The 23,728-nt window shown below is 42.5% G+C and overlaps 8 protein-coding genes and 1 long non-coding RNA gene across 13 annotated transcripts in view; 3 read left to right on the top strand and 6 right to left on the bottom strand.

Moving 5' to 3' along the window:
- LOC135334016 (threonylcarbamoyladenosine tRNA methylthiotransferase-like) overlaps window positions 1–7,594 on the bottom strand; it is an 86,916-nt gene extending 79,322 nt beyond the window's left edge. Inside the window, exons 1-10 of one of the 2 annotated variants that reach the window (XM_064529054.1) lie at window positions 7,227–7,594; window positions 6,559–6,740; window positions 6,335–6,504; window positions 5,990–6,093; window positions 5,764–5,930; window positions 5,311–5,456; window positions 4,665–4,725; window positions 4,073–4,222; window positions 3,681–3,797; window positions 3,073–3,405 (exon numbers count right to left, since the gene is read on the bottom strand). In XM_064529054.1, coding sequence (XP_064385124.1) covers window positions 3,082–3,405; window positions 3,681–3,797; window positions 4,073–4,222; window positions 4,665–4,725; window positions 5,311–5,456; window positions 5,764–5,930; window positions 5,990–6,093; window positions 6,335–6,504; window positions 6,559–6,740; window positions 7,227–7,542 — 1,737 coding nt within the window. In that variant the 5' untranslated portion in view covers window positions 7,543–7,594 and the 3' untranslated portion in view covers window positions 3,073–3,081. Of the gene's footprint in view, window positions 1–3,027; window positions 3,406–3,680; window positions 3,798–4,072; window positions 4,223–4,664; window positions 4,726–5,310; window positions 5,457–5,763; window positions 5,931–5,989; window positions 6,094–6,334; window positions 6,505–6,558; window positions 6,741–7,226 lie in introns of those variants that run through there. The other variant, XM_064529053.1, reaches the window with a different exon arrangement.
- Window positions 49–2,044, top strand: LOC135334023 (myo-inositol 2-dehydrogenase-like). The gene is made up of 3 exons (XM_064529060.1): window positions 49–412; window positions 693–1,244; window positions 1,626–2,044. The coding sequence occupies exons 1-3, from the start codon at window positions 191–193 to the stop codon at window positions 1,896–1,898; spliced, it is 1,047 nt and encodes a 348-aa protein (XP_064385130.1). The 5' UTR covers window positions 49–190; the 3' UTR covers window positions 1,899–2,044.
- LOC135334029 (UPF0561 protein C2orf68 homolog) lies at window positions 1,966–2,967 on the bottom strand. The gene is made up of 3 exons (XM_064529065.1): window positions 2,781–2,967; window positions 2,514–2,663; window positions 1,966–2,215 (listed from the first exon to the last, which is right to left on the bottom strand). The coding sequence occupies exons 1-3, from the start codon at window positions 2,895–2,897 to the stop codon at window positions 2,099–2,101; spliced, it is 384 nt and encodes a 127-aa protein (XP_064385135.1). The 5' UTR covers window positions 2,898–2,967; the 3' UTR covers window positions 1,966–2,098.
- A 33-nt stretch (window positions 7,595–7,627) lies between the features above and the next one.
- Window positions 7,628–8,652, top strand: LOC135334028 (uncharacterized). Its single transcript, XM_064529064.1, has 2 exons — window positions 7,628–8,128; window positions 8,238–8,652. The coding sequence occupies exons 1-2, from the start codon at window positions 7,820–7,822 to the stop codon at window positions 8,385–8,387; spliced, it is 459 nt and encodes a 152-aa protein (XP_064385134.1). The 5' UTR covers window positions 7,628–7,819; the 3' UTR covers window positions 8,388–8,652.
- A 70-nt stretch (window positions 8,653–8,722) lies between these two features.
- Window positions 8,723–10,145, bottom strand: LOC135334020 (proton-activated chloride channel-like). The gene is made up of 2 exons (XM_064529057.1): window positions 9,927–10,145; window positions 8,723–9,876 (listed from the first exon to the last, which is right to left on the bottom strand). The coding sequence occupies exons 1-2, from the start codon at window positions 10,098–10,100 to the stop codon at window positions 8,794–8,796; spliced, it is 1,257 nt and encodes a 418-aa protein (XP_064385127.1). The 5' UTR covers window positions 10,101–10,145; the 3' UTR covers window positions 8,723–8,793.
- Window positions 10,146–10,207: 62 nt separating this feature from the next.
- LOC135333988 (uncharacterized) lies at window positions 10,208–11,244 on the top strand. The gene is made up of 2 exons (XM_064529023.1): window positions 10,208–10,568; window positions 10,677–11,244. The coding sequence occupies exons 1-2, from the start codon at window positions 10,244–10,246 to the stop codon at window positions 11,126–11,128; spliced, it is 777 nt and encodes a 258-aa protein (XP_064385093.1). The 5' UTR covers window positions 10,208–10,243; the 3' UTR covers window positions 11,129–11,244.
- On the bottom strand, window positions 10,620–17,426 carry LOC135333972 (uncharacterized). The gene is made up of 13 exons (XM_064529006.1): window positions 17,322–17,426; window positions 15,974–16,072; window positions 15,624–15,713; window positions 15,222–15,283; window positions 15,107–15,165; window positions 14,555–15,046; window positions 14,380–14,492; window positions 14,165–14,329; window positions 13,891–14,112; window positions 13,590–13,699; window positions 12,819–13,021; window positions 12,654–12,764; window positions 10,620–11,999 (listed from the first exon to the last, which is right to left on the bottom strand). The coding sequence occupies exons 1-13, from the start codon at window positions 17,409–17,411 to the stop codon at window positions 11,671–11,673; spliced, it is 2,145 nt and encodes a 714-aa protein (XP_064385076.1). The 5' UTR covers window positions 17,412–17,426; the 3' UTR covers window positions 10,620–11,670.
- A 524-nt stretch (window positions 17,427–17,950) lies between these two features.
- Window positions 17,951–20,422, bottom strand: LOC135334004 (uncharacterized). 2 transcript variants are annotated; one of them, XR_010394163.1, is made up of 4 exons: window positions 19,934–20,422; window positions 19,627–19,719; window positions 19,238–19,295; window positions 17,951–19,040 (listed from the first exon to the last, which is right to left on the bottom strand). It is a non-coding gene; the product is annotated as an uncharacterized LOC135334004 (long non-coding RNA). The 2 variants fall into 2 exon arrangements; XR_010394162.1 differs by having other exon boundaries at window positions 20,249–20,421.
- Window positions 20,423–20,602: 180 nt separating this feature from the next.
- LOC135333966 (uncharacterized) overlaps window positions 20,603–23,728 on the bottom strand; it is a 71,756-nt gene continuing 68,630 nt past the window's right edge. For all 3 annotated transcript variants that reach the window (XM_064528997.1, XM_064528998.1, XM_064528999.1), the window contains 6 exons: window positions 22,776–23,117; window positions 22,484–22,524; window positions 22,258–22,317; window positions 21,995–22,104; window positions 21,754–21,931; window positions 20,603–20,780 (listed from right to left, as the gene is read on the bottom strand). In XM_064528997.1, coding sequence (XP_064385067.1) covers window positions 21,754–21,931; window positions 21,995–22,104; window positions 22,258–22,317; window positions 22,484–22,524; window positions 22,776–23,117 — 731 coding nt within the window. In that variant the 3' untranslated portion in view covers window positions 20,603–20,780. The remainder of the gene's footprint in view (window positions 20,781–21,753; window positions 21,932–21,994; window positions 22,105–22,257; window positions 22,318–22,483; window positions 22,525–22,775; window positions 23,118–23,728) is intronic.

Below are 23,728 nucleotides of genomic sequence, written 5' to 3'. Positions count from 1 at the left end.
AGAGTCTAAATTGGTGCCAGATGATATCTACTGGGACATCTACCCATCCCATAATCAGATTTCACTCTAAACCACATGACAGTCTGTACCTTAGTATTAGTACAAAGACTATAGCTAGCTAGCTAGCTACTGCATGTACTACACAGAGTTGAATAGCAAGAGCTAGCAGTTATAGAGGGTGCAGTTCCCCATGGCCAGTGAGGACAGTAACAGAGTGGTTGGTGTAGCTCTGTGTGGGTTTGGGAGAGCAGGTCAGATCCACTTCCATGGTATACGACAGAATCACCACGCCAGACTCAAGTATGTGGTGGACATGATCGGAGAGGAGGGTGTGCTGGAGAGAATTGCCGGGTGTCTGGCAGAGTATCATATGACCCACGTACAACCAGTCAGCAAGGAACAGTTTGATGAGGTATAAAGTTAATGCCTTATGAGTAAATGCATGTAGGCCTACGCATGCATGTGTCACTGTGTCACTGGGTATGTTCAGATTGCGATATATAGTTGTACACACTACCTACCTCTGTCAATTGGGCCTACGTTTGTGATAACGTAATTTTGGGCTTTTGCATAGGGGAAATTCCCCTGCCCCTCCCACCAATATGCATCCATTGCCTAACTGCATGTACTCAAAATGATGTGTCTGTTTATATATTATAATTTTATGTGTGAACACTTTCTTACGTGCACAGATAGTTCTCAAGGACCCTGAAGTGGAGGCCGTTGTTGTGGCCACTCCGACCGACTCCCACGAGTACTACGTGCGCAGAGCCCTGGAGGCGGGGAGAGGCGTGTTCTGTGAGAAACCCATCGCTGGTAACATTAGAGACGTCAGTGCCTGCTACGATATCGCCGAGAAGAACGGGCGACCTCTGTACTGTGCCTTCAATCGAAGATTCGACGCTGGCATGCGAAACGTGTACAATCAAGTGAGAGCAGGGAAAATTGGACGCGTGTATCAGATCAAGACTTGCAGTAGGGACTCCCCCCTTCCCTCGCTGGCCTATCTGAAGATCTCGAATGGAATGTTCCATGATTGTGCAGTACACGATATAGACATGGTGTGCTGGGTGGTGGGGGAGCAACCTGTGAAGGTGATGGCTGAGGGGAGTGCTTTTGATGAGGGAATACGATCCATTGGAGACGTCGACACTGTTGCTATCATCCTCAAGTTCCCGAGTGGAGTCATCGCTACTATTGACCTGAACAGGCACTCTAGCTACGGCTATGACCAGCGACTGGAGGTGAGCGAACAGTGTAGTTGGTAATTATGTACTAAGAGCTGTATCTCTTCACAAAAAATACAGATCTAAGAACCTATATACACCTAAGTATTATTTTTACTGAGGTAGTTTTTAAGAAAACGAAAACAAAGCATTTTACTGAAGTGGTTTTTAGAAAACAAAAACAAAGGCCTGGTGATATAATCTAACTTCGATGGCCAAATTTTCAGACATTTACCATACTACTGAGGTGGGGGGGGGGGGGGGGTCCTTGCTTCTTTATGCTTAGGTGTATGATTTGACAGCTATCTTAGAGTGCCCATCTTCAGACAGGAGCATTCGTTTCTATGCTAATTTGTAATTGCCAACTCATTAAACGTTCTCTTTTCTACACACACACAGGTGCTGGGAGAGAAGGGTATGCTCCGTGTGGAGAACGTGAGTGAGGATTCTGTCTCTCTCTCGGCAAATGGTGGGGTCACCATGAAGCCCCTCCTCTATTCTTTCCCTCAACGCTACGAGGCGGCCTATCGTCTGGAGCTGGACCACTTCATCACACTGCTACGAGACCCCACCCAGCCATCGTGTGTGACTCGGGAACAGACGTTGCTGGCTACTAGAGTGGCTGATGCGTGTGAGGTGTCTCTGAAGGAGGGGAGGGCAGTTGACCTCTGACCTCATCAACACACCACCTGCAGAGAACTCTGAACTATGTGTTTATATATAGTTGTGTACCTTGCAATTGTACATGTAAAACAGTTTTAAAATTTGAAATTCATAAATATTCAAATAATGATGATAATCAAGTGATTCGAAAGTGATATTTGGCTAACATAATTATTAGCATAGGCTGACATAGATATATAGTTCAATTGTCACAGTTCAAGACTCGATTCAAATTCCGAGATCAGTTCACTAATAGCTTGCTGCTTGACAGTGTCCAGTCTGTACTGTCGTGAGATAGACCTTGATACCTCCCGCCCACGCCCAGTCTGCATGAGCAAGCAAAGGACAATAGGTGCGTGTACATGTAATATAAATATATAAGTTAGCCCCCCTCCTCCATGAGGGGAAAGTAACATATAAAGGAATGAGATCATAGTAGACACAGGTTAGGCCCAGCTTATAAAGGGAAGGTGACAATTTAATATAATAGGTGTATATAGCATTAACAGCTTGAGGGAAGGTGTCAAGAAGGATAAGTGTGCACACAAAAGTATGTACATGTACGTAGCAAAATGAGTAATGGCTAGATTGATTGGAGATAGTTTAGTTCCCCCGCCCACGTACCTCCTCAATGACCTCCTGGTGCCATTTCCCTGGGACCACCTCTATCTCGATGCAGTACAGCCCCTCCCCCTTTTGTATGGGGGGTCGGTACAGCTCTGCAGGGGGTCGTCGCTGAGGCCTCCTCTCACTCTTTACTGCCCCACTTCGAGCCTGTAGAGTGAATGCAGACAGGTTTGCATTTAGATAACGTTTAAAGCATACATGTACGTACACAATCACTAGCAATAACATGCACCTGGAAATCTAATTAATTAAACAGATTTGAACCTGTTTGATGGGCTCCTGCTTGTGATGATAATCATCTCTATCCTTTTGGTTACGTTCAATGACTTTGAAGAAGCCGTGTTTCTTATTCAGACCTGGGAAGTCACTGTCTTCAGACATTATGACAAGCCCTCTAGCTAGCTCAGGGACAAGTCTGGTTTTACATAATTTTAAAGATCTGGTACGAATCGTCACAAAATAATTATACTAACTAAACCGAGTTTTTTCTAATGAAACGATTTTTGTCCAATTAATAATAATTACATGAATTCATTACAGAATGGTGAACAAAAATAATAATGATTCATGAAAACATGGGAAAATATGGTCTGTATTGCACCAAAATGCCAGCACAAATCACAAGCAAAGCTGAGAACAGTAGCAGCAAGTCAATTGAGCAAAGGCTACTCCTATACCACGTCTTAGGTGGAGATGGGGTAACTGGAGATCGTTCCTCTTTCCATTTTTGTCCTCCGCTTACGGCCCCGGCTGGTAGGGGGGCGGGGCGTGGCGGGATCCTCACCAACGAGTTGGTCACCACGTCTCCCTTCAGAAAGTGTTTCCCAGTGGTCGTGATGAGGACCTCGAATGTCTTGCCCAGTAGTTGAGGGTCCTTAGGGACCAGTACCTGCACGAGGGAGGGGAGGAGTGAACGTGTGTGGTGACATACGTATATGGTGAACACTCTACTAGTGTTTAAGAGAAAGCTATGGGGACTCTAATATATGCACACAAAGAGGGGGGGGCATGCTCCAGGGGGTTACAATGTATAACACTATATACCAGAACGCAATAGTCAGAACGCAAAAGGCTGTGATTTGGCTCATTCGCAAAGATTTTTCGCGCGCAAAATATTCTAGTAATACGATACGGTAGCTCTCCCATATCTAATTATGAGCTCACTTGTTCATAGAACTTGTTGTGGGCGACATAATACTGCTCATCGTGAGATACCTCCGTTGCCAGGACAACCTGTTTCTCGCCAACCTTGTCGTCATAGGGACGGTACGACTGAAACAACTGCAATAGTGGAGACACAACACAACACAGCACTATCATAGGCCATCAAAGACTGTCACGAAAAGCTGCTAAGAATGTGAGTATAAAGACAATTGTACATGTATAACACATGCATGTATGTAACCTTGCAAAATGTAGTTGTGATTCTCATCTTATATAAACTTAAGGGTATTAAATACGATCACAAACAGCAGGGCTAGCTAGTAATTATCACAATCAAACAGCAGATACTAGATACTATACCACGACCACGTATATCTCCTGTGAGGTGTCACCTGGGATAGTTCCCTGCTCCGCCTCTTGACCTCTTGTGTGGGCACTCGCTTCATCCTAGCAGCCGGTGTGCCGGGACGAGGGTAGAACTGGTTGATGAACAAACTAGGGAACTTGTACTCTGTCACCAGAGACAGCGTATTCAGGAAGTCCTGTAGGGGGGGGGGTCAATACCACATGATAGTGAATACCAAATTATATTGTATAGCGCGATATTTCGAGACAAAAATTAGGTAAACGAAATGCTTTTTTAGAGGACATTCAAGTGCCACGAAAAATTCATGCTATACTGCAGAGATCAAAAATAATTATGATTATTATGACAGAATACTCAGTGAGCTGCCCACTTGTGGAGTTTGGGCTACAAATCAACTCTTACATCACTTTCTATACAAGTAGAGAGGCTGCTATGTAGTTTACAGTCACATAACAGCCGGAGGTCTTTTTATTGAAATCATATGCACACGTACATGTATTCACACACGTACATGTACATGGCAAGTGTTGTACAAGAGGTACTCCTACATGTATCGAGGTACCCACTAGTGGTGCATAACATTATGATAGGCCCACCATAATGTGAATGTTTCTTACCTCAGGTGTCTCTGTTGGGAAGCCACAGATGATGTCAGTGGCTATGGTGACCCCAGGTACACTGTGTGTGTGTGTGTGAGGGTGGACAAGAAAACATACAGCATCAAATGTGGAGAAACCATAATTATAACTCGTGAGAACTAATAACAATCCACAACAACAATCCAACACAATACCAGCAGTACAGGTATTATACACCACTATGACCCCTACTACCAACAGCTGTGATCTGGCTGACATTGCATTATTCATTGTCTATGATTATTGAGATATTCAAAATTTATGAGCTGCTGATTGCACAATTCACAGCTACTATTATAAAATGCAATCACATGCACACAGAGGTCATTCACCCCCCTCCCCCGATAACCTTCCCATTACACAGATACATATACAATGTCCTTCCATCCCCACAACACACACACACACAATCTCAGAAAGACGCATTAAAAAAGAGGCTGTGTTGAATTGGGCCAACACTAAACAAACACACATGGTAGACACACACATTGACACAAATAGTGACTTCCTTGCAGGTGGTAGGGCAACTCTATATAGGCAGCAGGCACCACAGCCACCTGCTACAAACTTCAAACATTATTTTCAGTTCTCTCTGTACCCACATACGACCTTTAAGTGCACTCACTGTTTCTTGAGGTAGTCCACGAGGAACCTAAAGTCTCCACTGGAGTACTCTCTCTTCATGTCTCCCAGGACATTGTCAGAGCCACACTGCACTGGGATGTGCAGGAACGAATACACACGAGGGTGGCACAAGATGGCCGCCATCTCCTGTCAGTGAGAGGTGGGAGAGTAGCATGACTAGAGCTTAGGAAATTGACCTATCCCAAACATTTTGACCAAAACTGCCATCATGTAAATGACTTCCTAAATACAATTTCTGTATAATTGGACATGTAACTAAAGTTATGGCCTCTCAAGAAAAAAACACCCATTCACTAACACACACAGTTGAGCCCGAAAACAATCGCTGATCTACCATATTGTAGCACTACCAAATAGCTACTAAATGCATATTTTAGTTTTGAAATTGGACGTTCCTAACTCAAGTTACACGAAAGGTGACACAGTACAATACCTTGACATGCTCCATAATATACGGTGGGTTGGTCATTCCGAGACGAATCATACATCCCTCTGGAACCACGGCAACTAGTTTCCATAGCAACTCGGGCAGGGTGACTCCAATATCACGACCATAAGCTCCAAGATCCTCACTAGTCAACCATATCTCTACAACACCCTCTAGGAAGACAAAAAAATTATCACACAAAAAAATTTCCAACAATATAAGTTAAGTGTACCTGTGAATGCCTGTTCTGCTCTGGTGACTATCTCCTCTGGTGGGTAACTGCCCAGGTCCCCTCGAGCATGCTTGGTCTTGCAGTACGTGCACTGGTTCAAACATCTGAAAGAAGGAAGAGGGGGAGAGGTTTCAACACTGTGTGTGTACTTGATACTGTGAATAAAGGCACTACTCTTTAATCTTAGCGCTGAACTGAACAATAAAATAATTTTCTGAAAGCTTAGAAGGAATTCTTTTAGAGAGTACGCTTCCCAAACAGACTTTTCTTAGTTAGTTTTAATCGTACGCTAAAAATTTTTTTTGGCATCTACAATAAATGTTACGTTACAGCACACTCACTCACCCAGTATTGATGGCAATGATCTCGATGAGAGGATTCTTCCTAATCTTGGGCAGGTCCAGAGGAGCCCCGCCCACTTTAACCCCGTTGGACCTCCGCTGACCAAACAGCCGTACGGAGCGACCTTGTAGGGTTTCCTCCACCACCTCCACCACGCGATCAATCTGCTGCACCTGAAGTAATACCGAAAACATTATGTTTAAATAGATATCTTTCTCTCTACTTACTCCAATTACGGAGAGCCCTTGAATATCGCCATGGTTTCTCTGCCCCTGAGGCACACAGCCAGCAACGACGAGGGGCTTCCCCAACTCACGCCCTTTCCTGATGGAGTTCTTGAGGCCATCCTCTGAGGGTCCCTTCACTGTACAGCTGTTGAGCAGCCATAGATCTGCACTCAGCGGAGAGTCTAGTAGGGGGGGAGGGGCATTGATAAAACACGTGAATAATAAAATTAACCATATAAGCTCTATTTAAGGCGCCACATAAAACTATTTACGCTGGTAAAGGTAGCCGTATTAGAGGTTGTAAAAGCTGTTTTTTTTTATCTCCAATTAGAAGGCAGCCCTCTAAAGACACGCCACCCAGCCTCAAAACTAAATTTTCCACCTCTGAATACAGCCATCTATACCAGCGAAAATATTTTATGTGGTGCCTTAAATAGAGCTTATACGGTATTATACTGTGTACCAAGAGCACAAAAAGAGTGTGTGTGTGTGTGTGTGTGTGTGTGTGTTGTGTGTGTGTGTGTGTGTACACAATGAAATTAGTGTAATTACGTTATCAACAGAATGATCAATTTATGTAGACCACTAGTTATTATTATAATGTAACAATGTTGATTCTACAATATCACCGTGCGTGCGCACGTGTATACTGATTGGTTGGTTCATACCAGTGATGGTGTAACCGCTGGCACCCAGGAGTCCAGCCATGTACTCTCCATCACTGTTGTTATGTGAACAACCCCACGTCTTGATGAACACTGACTGAGTGCCAGGGATAAAACTATCTCCAACGGCAACAGGGGACGTTGTCGATGACGACGGTTTCCTTCGTAAAGCTTTCGGGAGGATCTTGTTCTCATCTCTGATTCTATCTGACGGGCTGGGCAACTTGACTCCTGACATGCAGTCTTCGATGTCATCCACTTCATCATCACATCCAGTAGGAGGGGGAGAGGTAGCGAGTGTTTCAGGGCAGGATGACATTTTGCAGTGGGAGAAATAACAACACGTGGTGGGTAATGGTCGGTACAGGAATACGTCTATTCTATGAATATCATTAGTATAAAACCACCTAAAAGTGAGAGGTCAATCGCTCACCTGGCCGGCCTGAAGTTTGTGTGAATGAGATTCATCTGTACGTACTGTTGCAGCCGTCACATTGCATTGCTGGCAAACTTACTTTGCAAAGACACAAGAACCTGTTGCATCAAGAAGTTGAGCGGCCGTACACGAGAGCTAGCCGCCCTATAAACTACTAAGTATGGGGAATGCAGTGGACAAGGGAAGAGGGCAGGGCTACTATGGTGGAACTGGAGAACATATCTCTTATGAAGAAGCTGAAGATTTTCTAGTAGTCACTCTGAGCCCTGCTGCTATAGACAACGCTCTGCCTGAGAATCAACGAGCTCCGAAATCTCCCTTTGAAGCCACGGCAACGACCACTGCTGTAGAACGGACAGTCCACCTTGAGGGCAGTATCGACTCCGGCTACGCTGAAGTACACGCTGCTAACAAATGCGTGACAAGGGGGACCAGCCCTGAGCAAATCCCAACCAAACCTGCAGAGAATGTAAGTTTACCAAACAATATCACATGTGTTTGTTTGTCTTCAGCGCCTGTTATTGATTGATGTATGATAATAATTATTATAAATCAGCTGGCTTGTATATATCCTGCAGGCTGACGTCAATGTGGTTGGACTGAGTGACCCTGACTGCAGGACTGCCAAGAGTCTGGGCAATTCCCACGGTTTCTTTGGATTCCGTTACTATAATTACAATGACGCTGAGTGTGAAGGGAATAAACACATTCTGGACGATGATCTCTGATTATAACTTTCAAATGCACTCCACACCTCACTATATCAAATTTTCAAACCTTTATGTTATAGCTTGTAAATATCACGTTTTTATGTTATTCTGCCCTTTTGCTGTGCAAATGATGGCACTGAATCATTAATAATATCAAGAGTTAGCTACTCTTAATTGTGCAAATCACTTCACTTTTTTTGGTGTCTCTGCAATTATTGTGCACGTACAATTATTATCTATAGTCCTGTTAATTGTGTTAATAATAAGAATGTTGTCTCCATCACGGAAACCTGCATTGTGTTATTAAACAAGACTTATTGTCCGCTAAATCAACTGCAACATTACCCATTGCACACAATAAAAATGTATGATGACAAAATTGAAAAATGTTGGCCGGATATAATTATGTATACACAAGAAGTTTTTAGTCATTAACTTTTATGTAGCTATCATCTTTCAGTCTTTTAGACAATCGTTTCTTATGGTACTCATCGACTTTCTTTTGTCTCTCCTCCTCCAGCTCTTTTAGCTTCAACTGTTTCTTCTTTCGATCTCTTTTTATTCTCCGTACAAGCTTCTCAAAATACTCTCCTGCCTTCACTAAAGTCACAAATACACCAGCCAGCGAACCAACTGTACTCCAGATGGTGGTGGATAAAATCTCTGTAACATATTCAAAAGTGTCTGTTTTCCATTCAAAGAGTGCGTATATCGGAGCCGTGTTATTCCTCCCTCGGTCATCGCTATTATACCAACCAGTGTACGTACCAAAATCCGTGTTTACGACGAAATCCGATAGATTTGTACTTCCTGGACCTTCGTTTCGAATGAGGTACGACATTTTAATCCACGATCTGAAGCCAGCAGGAACTGTGTGCAGAGGCATGGCGTACTCCATATTTGCCAGATACTCGGCTTGCTCTTCGTGTGGTCTGTTCATTTTATAGTGCCAATCTTCCAGTAGTAGATACTCCATGGCGCTAAATTGTCGGACAGTTGTGTTGATTGTAAAGTGGATTCCAAGGCTCTGTTTTTGCCTCACCAAAGTTGGACCGTGGAACACCATTGCCGTTCGGTTCATATTCACCAGTTTAGAATGAAAATTGACAAACGAATACTGGCACGTCTGATTGGAGGGATGAATAGAAGATGAGTTTTTGTTACTAGGAGCTAGATCGTCTCCGTAAATAAACTCACATCGATTGAATTTGGCAAAGTCTTGTGGAAACATAGCGATGCCAATGGTGTAGTACTCCTCCACTGTGATGTACTGGACTGAGCGGACTCGATGCTGATACGATACAATCACCGACTCAATGGAGTAAAATGCGATGACTGCTGCAATCACCATTAGCAGGAAGTAGAGTGGAGCCAGGAGGGCAAGTTTCGACTTGTCTTTACAGCTTCGTCGATAAATAGTTTGATGAGGTGGTGCTGTGTCTTCATCGTCACTCCCGTTCCGATCGTTCTCTTCAGCTCTTCTTCTGTTCAATTCTTTCTCAAATAGCTGTAAAAAAATTCATCAAGTTGTATAATTATTAACAAACAAACATGTACCTCACTGAACGAAGACACCGACACCACAGAAGATCTCTTGTACAATGGCCTCCTGGTATCATCATCATCCATATCACTGCTATCATCCTTGTTGTGACCAGCTTGTATGCTTCCATAGGTTGAATGGTATCCAATCTCTCCAGGGAGAACCAAACTCCTTGTTTCCAGTGACATTTTCTCCTTGATTTTCTCTGTGCGGGTCTTCTTGCAGTTTGGGAAAGGTCGTCTATACTATAGTATAGGAAGTGTAGAGTGAAACAGCTTCTTCCTTAGATGACCTTTCCCTTACTTTCATCTAATTATGCTGTGCATGAAAAATGGCATCTAAAATCAAGGTAGCAATTACTGGAGCCACAGGGAGGACTTCTTGCTCCTTGGTGCGCAAGATTCTGACTGCGAAGGATTGTTTCGATGTTCCAAAATGCCTTCTAAGGTCTATCGCTAAAGCAAAAGAGAAGTATGAAGATGTATGGGGAGAGTTGGAAGGCAACTGCCACGAAGTGGATATCACTGCTGATAACAGCACAGATCTCATGACAGAGCTTTTCAAGGACTGCAATGCTCTAGTTATTCTTACAAGTGTTGTTGTAGGATTCAAAGACGGGAGAGTTTTTTTCTTGCCTGATGACGGAACAAATAAAGGTTTATTATTTTATACAAATAACAGTGCACATTAATTTTTTCATATGCTATACATTAGAGTCTATACTTGTAAAGCTGTTTTCATTGCAACGTTTTCTTACTGTGCAGGTAGTCCTGAGTTGGTGGATTGGATTGGTCAGCAACGTCAAGTTGATGCAGCGAAGAGAGCTGGCGTTGCACATATAGTGATGGTTGGATCAATGGGAACAACAAAAGCTGCTCCGGACGAATTTATGGGGTGTTTCAAGTACAAGCGACAATCCGAAGATTATCTGATCGAGAGTGGCCTCACCTACACTATCGTGAACCCGTGTATGCTCGTGGATGGAGAAGAGGGAACAAGGGAACTTGTTTTCAGCAAGAGCGATAAACTACATTTCAGTGGATCCTCCAAAGAGTATCAAGTGGCTAGGAAGACTGTAGCAGAAGTTGTATTTCAGACACTGCTTGTGCCTGAGGCTAAGAATAAAGCATTTGATTTGCTCGGTCGTGTTGAGATACCGCCTACAAAAGCTGTCGACTATGTTGCTGTTTTCAAGGAAATGACTCCTGGACTTTAAGGACAGACTTTTATATCTGTATGTCATATCTAGAATTAAACTCTTGATATTTTAAGCTGTAAGTTTTTAACGTTTGAAAATGGGGAATGATTATATTGGTATGAACTATAATTATACTGTTTCTCAAAACAAACCGTATATATAGCGGGTAATTTTCGTGGGGTAAACAAATCGTTTAACTCGAAAAAGGGTGGTTTTCGTGAGTAAAAAGTTCGTTTAGTCTCGTGGCTGCACTGCATTCCTACGTTCCAGCTACATTAAAATTTCGTGGAGGTCAGCTAGCTTGTCCATGAAAATAACAAATATTTTACCCCACGAAAATTACACGCTATATGGTAGTTCACATAATCATATATAATACCTACTAGAGTCAAAAATCATTAAACCTTTCCCGTAGATAGTCATGAGAAGATATTCCATATAATTATATACATCATCTAAATAAAACTGAAATGTTATATATTTTGTGCACTCAATTGCAAACTTTACTAACATGAAAAAATACAGGTCGATTACAAAACAAATAATACGCTACACATGTACTATGTAAGTTTACTATTCTCTAGGCAATGTTTGAATACTTCGTTAGCAATTTCATGTTTCCTCATTCTTACGAGTAGTTTCAGAAGAGTTCTATATGTTGCAGCAGCTGGGTTACTCCTCTGCCACAGGGAAAAGCATTCCATCATGGCCGTTTGTGTGTCTTCTAAAACTTTAATCTGCCTCACATCAGCTTGCTGAGCAGGAGTGAGTCCCAACGCTAGAGAGTACATTTTCACGTTGTCGAAATGACAAGCCAAAATTGGGAACTCTGTTGTCTCAATCTCGTTGTTGAGTAGAGGGTGTTCAATGTCTATCCTCTCTGCCAGGCCTGCAGTGTGGATAGGGTGAGGGTCAGCAAAGGAAATGGTGTACGTGGATTGCATGCAGTTCAATACAATGACAATACATCTGTGTGAAAGAGGAAATGGTTAGAGCGTGATACGCCCACACACTGGAGCACTGAGTACAGTACATGTAGTATGTACAATACAGTGGAAGTGGAAAGGAATATGGCACCTAGCTATTACGCTAGCTTCTTTCAGGAGGTCATAACTTAACTACATCAAAACTAAAAGATGCATTTTGTAGCTCTACAAACATTGGCTATAAGTTTTGGGAGGAAAAAAAACAGCAAATTTGACAAAAGACTGTACATGAATATTTAATCTCAGATGGCTTTTGCCACCCTCCTTTTGGTTGCCCCTCTTGGAATTTATAATTCAAACATGGTATCCTACTGTAACTGCCATGTTATGGAAGCTGAAAGAAACGGAGGGAGGGTGGTTGCAGTTGAGCAGCAGAGTATCGTGGTTGTCATGGATTAAGCATGTACCGCAGCAAAAAGGCTGCTATTCCACGAAAATCAAATCTGCGAAAACCTTTAATTTCTAAAGGCATTGCCGCGAAAATTTATACCCTCGAAATATACCCGCTATACGGTAGGTAGATACTCGATACACAGACTCTGACAATCTACACTCACCACTAACTCCACTGAGTGTGTGGATGTCCCTGAGTAGACAGTCTACAGCTCTCAACAGATTAGCTCCATTCTCCACCAGGTCAACAAGAGCAGCTGTCTCATCTGACTGGTCTGTACCATTAAGAATGAGAGCTAACACTTGATATCATAAACACACGTTCTCACCTAGACAGTATCTGATTTTGACCTTGGTCACATGACAAAGCTGGTGAGATAAAGTCTCCATCTTAGAGAGACTGGCTCTCATGTTCGCACTGATGCTCTGCACTGTGCACTCCTGGACAACCCTCCTGGTCACTACAAGGACAGCTTTTATCTCTGTCCGTATGGAGTCAGTGTGGGCTGTCAGCTCACTCAGAGAAGATGACCTTCAGAAAAAATGTGATAATGAAAGCACCGCAGGTGCTGATGCCTCGGTGGAGGCGCCAAAGCTACATAATATATAGCTAGCTTTTATACACACATTAATAATTTTGCTACATGCGGGAAACTCAAATAGTGGGTAATGATCGACCACGATTGTTGTTAAAAACGATCGATGCCAAAAGTTCAAGTCTAAATGTCAGCAGAGCCTTGCAGCTCTCTTCTCACTCTGCAACTAGCGTTCTAGTGCAGAGCTAACTACTAAGTAGAGTAGCAATACTCGGTGAACAAATTTTGCTACGGACTCTTCTGAAAAGGCTGCAATGGCATTCCAAGTAAGCAAAACTAGGCATAACTCGAGAACGAAGCTTTATTTTGTAAATCCAACCATTGCAAGCCAAGAAAACATGACTAGAAGCCTATAGAAACTCTTACTTGCACTTCATTGATCCTTGAGCAGCTGAAATAGACTACACACACACACACAGAGACACACACACACACTACCGTATACCTCGCTTGCGCATGTGCACCGAGGCATAATTAGACTTCCACTAGACAGTTGAGTGGTACCTCAGAGCAGCAGTCAATCTCTCCATCAGAGACACTACACTCTTCACAGTAGAGCCAAGTTGTGTGTCACTCACTGCCAGGGCAGACCTTCTCAACTCATCAGTGGCCTCCTAAACAAATTGGAATGAGACTTAACTACAATGTACATTGTAAACAAACACTGTGTGTGTATTAATTAACTTATACATGACTGTGCAAGTTGAATCAACAAAGATGACAAATCTATCTAGGAGCAAAATTTAGTTAGCCAAAGGTACCCACTACACCATTTCAAGAGGCTACACTGTACAAACGTGAATACCTGTAAATTAGTAGTATCCACAGCAACTTTGGAGGTGAGTATTTTCAATTGTATGCAAAATTCGACCGGTGGTAGTAGCCCAGACAAGGAGATGGTACAAGTGGTTCTCTTGGGAGCATTCTTCTCAGGGAAGAGCCTGCAGATTATCCTGGGAGGGTAGTCGTGGAGATCCTCAGGTCTGAACTTCTCTACCTCAGGCTGATCCACTCCACTACGCAAAATCTGAAAATGAAGAGAATGTGATTTTAAGACCGTGTCCAACTTTACATTTTACCGATTTCTTGTCTGGTTCCACAGACCATCCCTGCACTGGGGGAATGTTGAGAGTGGCACACATATCAACAAACGTCAGTGGTCCTTGAGTTGTCCTGTCAGCCACTTCTCTCGACACATTGGGATAGTCTCGTGGGATCAACACTGTATCAAGCGTCTCTAGAAACTGTAGATTTAGGTACATAAAATGAGCACACATCAATTGAGCAATCTTACCTTAGCGTATAAGCTCCCACAGAGACTGGCTACAATGATGGCTAGCATGTCCCCAGTTGTGTGTGGAGGAGACCGGTAGACTCTGACAGTGTAGAGGTTACTGTCAGTATTGCCTGTACATGTATTAAAGATTATATGTTGAATCAAAAGTCATTCTAAAATCATAAATATTCACCTCTTTTTCTCTTCCCAATTTTAAAGAAGTTCTTCAGTCGTGTGCTCAGCCTCAGTCTCCCGGTGTCCCCTCCAGGAGTAAACTCTGATCTTCCGTTTTGTACCTCTTGGTACTGGTATACTCTCTTTCTACTAGATATCTTGGGAGACGAGTCAGCTTGGAGAAAGAGGAGGTCATCAGCTTCTTGTTGGGTGGACACTCGTACATGATGCTCCATGCTCAGGGTCACCTCTCCGTTTAGACCTTCACCAGAGATCAAGTAGGACGGACTGGCAGACTGAATGCCCTCAGGAATCACAAACACGTCATTTGAGGCAAGGCTGGGTTGGACTTTAATGCTCACAGAGGTCCCTGCTGGGACAGCATTAGCTGGAACAGTTACTTGTACTCCATTGTCAAAGTCAGCGTGGCCACCACTGGAGGTGAACTCCTTCTCTTGAGGCATGTCGTAGAAAGTGACATCAGGGTGTGCGGAGGTTTGGTGCAGGGGATCTACACAGGAGGTAAAACACACAGAACCATGTGCTGGATACAGCACAAGCACACACTTACATCCAGGTGGTGTTGAGAGGGTTTCCCCTGCTGCCTTGTTCTGGTAGACTGGCTTCTTCCTAAAGTTGACTCACATTCATAAAGCTAGTGACTCAACTGTGCAATAGTCACTCACGTTTCTGTGTCAGTAACGACAGTCCAGTTTTTGGGTAGGACTGGAACAGACTGCGGACGTGACTAAGTGTGTGTGTGTGTGTGTGTGTGTGTGTGTGTGTGTGTGCGTGTGTGTGTGTGTGTGTGTGTGTGTGTGTGGGGGGGGGGGGCACATGTAATGGTATTCATGCTTGTTTGGGTGTGTGTAATATTGGAACTGTAGTTTGCACTCCATGCAGTTAATCGACAGTATTTAAAAGTATGAGCTTATGATCTTAAATTGTCAAAATAGCAAAATACTCGTAAAAAAGAATGTTTATTCGATGTACATATAATAATGTATGCACTATTTAATTATTCGGCACAATAAACTAAAACACCATCATGATCATGCAGTGTGTGCATTATTGAGGTATGGACTCACATGTGATTCAGTAGCTTCCTCAAGCTGCTTGATTACTGAAGGGTTAGGGAGAGGTGATCTCTTGGCCATCATCAGAGCAGTCTCTCCATCCTGTGATGATGATCATATGAAGGGATGAGACGTACATTGTAAGAGGTAAAGTGGTCTAATGCGTATGACATGTACTTTGCTGACAGAGCAATACTGGCAAGGGTAATTGCATATTAAGAGGTTGGTTATTTCTGTTTAGGTACAAATGACAGCTCTGTTCAGTCATTAACTACTGTAAGAGGTATAGGTGTACAGTACATGTAAAGCTGTTTGTTAAGTATAACTACGCAACATGTACTGTATAAAGTACATGTGCTCACATTATTAGTGCAGAGAGGGGAAGCCCCTGCTGAGAGAAGCTCCTTCACAGTATCTTCCTGTCCCCAGAAGGCTGCCCTCATGAGTGGAGTGGTCCCATCCTGCAAGAGTGGAGACAGTGACAACACAATATGAATGTACATTGAACAATACAGACATTCACTGCTCTACATTTCCAACCACATCCTAGAGTGAGAACACAAGCACAACAGTCATACGTATTAAGCCAGCTAGTACAGTACATGTAAATAAACCGGCTAGTACGTCAGTTTAAAGCATTAAAATCCACAGGGAAATGTAATTGTCAGCACATGTAAGTTCATAATACATTGTACAGTACATCTACAACTGCATGTACAGTAGACTCTCGCTATTCCGGCTCTCTGAAGTACGGCCACCTCGATATACCGGTCATTTGGCTTGGCACGGAATGCTAGCTATATTATGTTTACTGCACAAAACTCACCCTGAAGTACGGCCACTCGCTATTCCGTTTACCGGCCAGTGGTGGCTGTCCCAAACAAGGTTTTGTAATTTTATACGTATATTACAGCCGGATGTGACGTTTTGGGTGTGGTTTAGCAAATAAAATTAGATTACACTTAAATAGAGAACAGAATCATTCATTATCCTACATTATCCTCGAGACAAGAACCGCAAAAGTAGTCATTAGATTCGAGGTAAGGTCGTTTTTAAGCCGCGGCTATTTCCTGAGCTGCAGCCACCTCGCTATTCCGGCCAAGCTGCATGGTCCCAAGGGTGACCGGATTAACGAGAGTCAACTGTATATACTTAGCCTCGTTCCCAGGCAGAGTCGTCTCTAAAATAATGCTAGGTTGCCAACTAGGCCTGGGATAGATTGTATCTGGTATATTGTATATTGTCTATTTTATAATGAAAATACAGCTAGAGAAAAGAAAAATAAATATGATATTGGCCCGAGGGCTGAGTGCAATATACACCATGCATCCCGAGTGCACGTGTCATAACTAGTTTATAACCCTAGCAACACAAAATACACCTATGCTATAATTATGTCCAGGTGGATCGAGCTTTTCCATGTCCACAGTTATTCCGGTGACAGAGCACATGCATCAACTATCTATCACCACAGTATGGTTCTGAAGTGGTTTGCTCCCTCATTACTATAAATTATGTAGCCTGAAATACAGCTGTATGGTGACCGATGACCTTACCTCTCATTTGAGATAGACAGACAATATTTGGGGACAAGACTAAAGCATGGAATCAAGGGATATCGTACATTCGTATATTATTATTAATTAGCATGACAGCTAGCAAAAACAGACTTTCACAGCTTCAGCTCTACATACCCACAAACCAGCTTACCTCATTCACACTGTTGACATCCTCTCCCCTCTTAATGGCATCTTTTAAAGCACTCAAGTTAACAACAATGGCAGCAGTGTGTATGTCCATTTTCTTGGGCAGTATATAGTCTAGCTATACGCCCCTTTGTTTGGACCCCTCCTTACTGACATTCATGCTTGATCAATATGCAATAATAATTACACTTTCACAGCTTCAGCTCAAACATGCAACAATTAAGTGAGTACATGTATAAATTCAAGGTCAATCTCAAGTACAAAAAGAATGATGGTACGCACAATCGTAATAATCATAATTATGTATATGTACGTACGTGTAGACAAACTACGTGTACTTGCTATCTAATTGTGTGACCAAGTCAGTGTGTAGTGGGTTGAGTCTGAGAGTGGAGACAAACTCGTGGTACTTGTGGGGGTGGTGTTTGACCACACCCAGCAGGGCAGTGTACAGTCTGGTGGCCTTCTCTCTCTTGGTCTCATTCACATACTCGTTGGTTTTTTCAAGATTGGACACAGTGATGAGCCCAGCTGACAAGAGGTGGAGGGCCAAGGCCTTCGGGTCCTCAGAGAGTGACTGGATTATCTTCTCACTGCAGCTCACCAGCACACTGTAGCCAGCGTTACCTGCAGGAGAGAGGAAATGGTTAGAGCATGATACGCCCACACACTGGAGACCTAAGTACATGAACAAATAGACTCAGTACATGTACAATACACTGTATATGGCTGGTAGTACACAATAGGAGGAAGTGGAAAGGCATCTTGTAAAAGAAGGAATGCGGAATGGAACGGAATATGGAACGACAGATATGAAGAGCAAGCATTAGCTATTTTCTATACACTAAAAATTAAATACCTAAGAATTTAAGTTATATGGGAGCTAAAGAGTCCCCAAACCATTGATTAAACGGAGGGAGGGTTGAACAACTGTCAATGGCCGTAACTGATCCAATTTCACAATTTTTATGATTTTTTAAAGATCGACACCTTCATACTTTCTAAACATTAAATACAGGGAATTCAAGTTATGCATGGCAGCTAAAAGAGTCCCTGAACCATTAATTAACGGATGGGGGGGTTGCAGTTTAATGGCCGTAACCAAGAGTAGATAAGTGCTCTTGCCATAAATAAGCATCGTTGTCAATGATTTTCTAAAAGCTCAATGGTTTGGGGACTCTTTTAGATGCCATAACTTGAATTCCCTGTATTTAATTGTTATAAAATTATACTGTATAGTAATGCTTGCTCTTCATATCTGTTGGTAAGGGTTAGGGTAAACTTCTCTGCATGTGGTTAGGGCATGACTGAGCTGAAGCTATGACTGGTGGCTAGGCCATGTCTTTACCCCCAAGTACTTAATTAGGGGAGCAATAGAAACGCCTGATTATTATTTAATTAGCGGGTTGCATTCCTCTAATTAATTAGAGGGGCTGCCTAACCAGTCATCAAACATGGTCCGGCTCACCCTCCAAGGAGCAATTAAACGGAGGGAGGGTTTCAATGGCCGTAACTAGTATCATTGATCTAATTTCCCAATTTTTATTATTTTCTGAAAGCTTTGAAACAGACCTTGGAACAGATTCAAAGGAATTTCCCATGAAATAACACACTGTCCTAATTAATAGAGCTAATTTGTATGTACTCACATTCAGTCGAGGGTCTTCCAGTTTCAGCTGTGAAGACACTAGCTCATGCAGGGTCAAAGGAGCCACTGGTGAGTCTGTGGGGAATGACAATCACTGAATGTTGTAGTGTACACACAATCAAACCAATACAGTGCATGAACACCAGACAAACAATGGCAATGATGTCATACGTACGTACACCTCAAACTTCATGCACTACAGAACGCTGTCATACACACAGCCTGCACTACACAACATGAATTGTACAGGCAGGAGAGTTTCAGATGTTCACCTTTGTGGTCCATTGGGCATTAGCAGCAGAGTGAACTTCATCTGTGCAACATACTCACCTACACAGGAAACACAGTACCAACATCAATATGAATACCAGTGGAACCTCTGATAAAGAACCCTCTGAATAAAGGACACTCAATTAAACATCTCTCTGTGTAGCTACAAAGGACATTGCTTCAGTCTACAAAATCACTTTCCTAGGTACCACTGTAAAGAACCACCTCAGACTCAATACAGAGAACAAACGTCACAAATAAATGCTGCACACATTTTCAGAGGTTTCACTTTATATAATACAACTGCTGATACAGACTATCCAGGCACTAGATTTAAACACTTGTTAGCTGTGTAGTAACCAAGGTATGAAGGTTCAGAGTACATAGTCACCGTGTTTCTCGTAGATGATGGTAGGGCTCCACTAGGTTGTGGTTGACACACTTCACCAATCCCATCCTCGCCTTGACCTTCTCCTCACACACTCTAATTAAGAGAACGAATATTCAAATGACAACCGACTTATACGCCTGCATGTACAGTGAGCAAATGGTAGAAATGAAATGTGACCTTCCAACAGAAGTGAATCTGCTATTAGCTACTACAAAACTAGCTCACGTTAACAACCACTTGTAATTAAAGTGGTCAGATTGTAAATGTGTACATTTTAAAGGGCTAGTATTGAGACAGTACTCGTCACCTCAGTGACAATGGCATGGAGGTGAACTTGGCACACACCTCACGCACTGTACAACACTGTAACATTGAAACAGTAGCACATAGTCATGTGACACAATTCATGTGTATGATAAATGCATTATCAGTCCTTGAGGTCATTGTTATGAGGGGGCTTGTAAGCTAAGCTCTCGTACAATGTAGGCAGGTAGAGGATCACATACTTCTGACTCACAAATGCCTCCCTAGTATAAATTAGGAGCATTCAAATTCTACTCACAAGCATGGATCCATCACAAAACAGATTATGTTACGCTACACATGTACTATGTAAGTTTACCATTCTCTTGGCAATGTTTGAACACTTTACTAGCAATGTCATATTTCCTCATTCTTAGGAGTAGTTTCACAAGAGCTCTGTAAGTTGCACCAGCATGCAGCTCAGGGTCTCTTCTCTTCTTTGCTGGTTTGGTGAGTTGGTAAAGATCACCAATGCTAGTTACACAATGTTATTCAACGACCCTTTACCTAGAAGGTGATATGATGCTTGTATACTGCTAATAGAAGGACAGTTACAGCTGGAATACACACACACACATGCACACACAAACAGATGACTGTGTGCCCCTGCATGGACCATACGCATCAAGGCATAACAATCATGAGGGAGCATGACAGTACATGACCACAATAACAATGTGACTAACAATTCATTGTCAAAATTAATTATATCATCCAAACAATATAATTATACGTGCATTCAAACTGATAAAAATACAGGTCCATCACAAAACAAATAATACGCTAACACATGTACTATGTAAGGTTACCATCAATTGTTCTTGGCAACGTTTGAACACTCTCTGCCAGGCCTGTAGTGTGGATAGGGTGAGGGTCAGCAAAGGAAATGGTGTACGTGGATTGCATGCAGTTCAACAAAGAGCTCCAGAGTAAATAAGCTCCTGACAGTTAATATTACACATATACAACATACACATGTACTGAGTTTCATCTAGGATGAACATTTATGTGAGGATGTGCGGTAGAGCGCACCACACAATTGTTGAATTGTTGGGGTCTACACTCACCATCCGGGTTTCATCTAGGATCAAAAGTTGGGGGGGGGGGGGGGGTGGCATAATGTTTGGCCACGCTGTTGACCACACCCCTATTACATGCTAATGCATCACAGTGTATAGTGGCATATTGCACATCATAGACAGTACGTAGATTCTACCTTATGACTGTTGTTACATGTACCTACATTACCAATGTGATGATGTCATTATTCTACAAGGAGGAAGCTGAGCATTTTAGTGTGATTGTTCACCCCTGACCCCTGACCCCCCCCCCCCCACTCGATGAAACCCTGAGTCCATTATATGCATTATAGTAGGGCAGAGATAATAGTGTACATATCACAGTGTTTAATACAGTAGAGTCTACTTATAACTGGTTTTTGTTGATGATGCCAATGCAGGGTTTCATACAGAGGGGGGAGGGGGCCCTGGGATTTCCTACCCCCAGCCAAAATTCCCCCCCCCCTAGAAATCTGAAAATTAACGATGTCATAATAAAAATGTACGACTTTTCTCCTTAAAAATATCTACAATCTTATTATAGATTAGTAAAATGTATGGTTTGAAGCACACAAAAACCCAAATTGCACCTCAGATAACAATTCCTTAAACATTTTTCCGGGAGAGGACCCTCAGACCCCCTCAATTAAACGTTTCCCCCTACCAGCTAAAAATTCTGTATGAAACCCTGATGCCATTATTCCACAAAATGTTTTTAGGGGAAGTTTAATCCCCTGCCCTAAACCCTGGTACAATATATTCTCACCTAGTCTCCGAGTTTGTCCTCGGCCAACCGTCCAAGCTGACGAGATAAAGTCTCCATCTTAGAGAGACTGGCTCCAATGTTGCACTCCTTGACAATCTTCATGGCTAGTTGACGAGTGGACCTAACATCTGTCCGTATGGAGTCAGTGTGGCCTGTCAGCTCACTCAGAGAAGATGACCTGAGGTGGGACATAAAAATTATTGTAAATACAGTGCTACCATTAAAATAGTAGACAACTCACTGAAGTGCAGTTGTAATTTTCTCCATTAGTGACAGTACAGTCTCCAAAATAGAGCCAAGCTGTGAGGTGGTCATCTCACCAACTGTTGTCCTCAGTACTTCAGTGGCTTCCTACAGAAGATAATTAAGCAAAAAGAAATGAGATTGCAAACATACAGTACTGTAACATGGACATGCATACAATGTAGGTCAGCCAAGCAACATTTAGCAGTGTATATAGACGGTTAATTGTGCTAACTTAAGGTACGTAACAAATAAACGCACATTAATGTCCACCACAGTCCTGGCTACAGTCGGAACCTTCCGTGCAACGCCAGCCTCAACCTGAGGAAGCAGGTACAATTAGACTGTGAGAATCACTGTGTTTCAGTGCATGTATACAGCAAAATGTATATGATTGTAAATACTTGCTAGTTGAATCAACTTAAGTTGAAAACTCAGTATCTATTGTACAGCTAAACTGTATACAAGCAGTATACATGCAGGATACCTGTATACTGTCCGAGCCAGTGACCACACCTCTCACACCTCCTGTACAATATGGAGACAATCAGTATATCAGTTTGGTGAGGTTCTCATACACTAGTACTCAACAGTGCAGTCTAGGAGGGAGGTGTACAAGCACGCATGATGGTATATACACACAATCATAGGGATTGTGGCAAATGCCTTCTCTGTTGCGATTTCAATCTTGAGCCAAATTTTGAATAGCTACTTAGTAGAGGGCTTAGGCGGAGGGGGCTTGTCACCTGACATGTGGTAACATGTGTACATATACTTACGTTGGATCAATTGCTGACAGATTTGATGAGCTGTGTCTCCTTTCCCCAATCTCAGTGCGATATCCAGTAGAGCTCTGTAAGTTGCTTGAAAAGGATTACGTTCTTTCCAGATTTGCAAACACTTCATCATGGCTGCTCGAGTACCTTCACTATGGTACAACCTCTTCACATCGGCTTGATCAGCAATACCTAGCCCCATTGAACTCGAATAAAGGTCCACATCATCAAAACATGAGGCCATTTCGGGAGTATCAGAGTCTTCTATTTCACTGTTGAGTTGCTCGTCAGTCAGATTGTATTGCTCTACTAGTTCTTGAAGAGTGACTCGTTTAGAGGATGGTCCTATAATTATACACTGATTAGTGGAGTGAACAATTACCATAACACCAAAGCAGCTTCCACATTGTAGTGGCAATGTTGGAGACATCATTATAATGGATATGTGAATTATCTGCAGTACATAGAACACTTATGCCTCCAGATATAAATAATTATTCTTTGGCTATAAGTTTTGGGAGGAAAAAAAACAGCAAATTTCGACAAAAGACTGTACGTGAATATTAGCAGGGGGAAATTAGGGAGGCTTTTGCCACCCTCCTTTGGATTTGGTTTTCCCCCTCTTGGAATTTAAAATTCAAACATGGTATCCTACTGTAACTGCCATGTTATGGAAGCTGAAAGAAACGGAGGGAGGGGGGTTGCAGTTGAGCAGCAGAGTATCATTGATCTAAAATCAAAACATAATACCGTATAGAGGGTATACATGTTCGTGGTTGTCATGGATTAAGCATGTACCAAGAATTTAATATCGTATGCATGCATGCTGCAAAATAGGCTGCTATTTCACAAAAATCAAATCTGCAAAGACATTAATTTCTTCCGCGAAAATTTATACCCTCGAAATATACCCGCCATACGGTAGGTAGATACTCGATACACAGACTCTGACAATG

The sequence above is a fragment of the Halichondria panicea genome, chromosome 3 (assembly GCF_963675165.1).
Source record: "Halichondria panicea chromosome 3, odHalPani1.1, whole genome shotgun sequence".
NCBI classification, from domain to species: Eukaryota; Metazoa; Porifera; class Demospongiae; order Suberitida; family Halichondriidae; genus Halichondria; species Halichondria panicea.
Note: the sequence above shows the minus strand (reverse complement) of the source record. Positions and strands in the feature narration are given on the sequence as shown.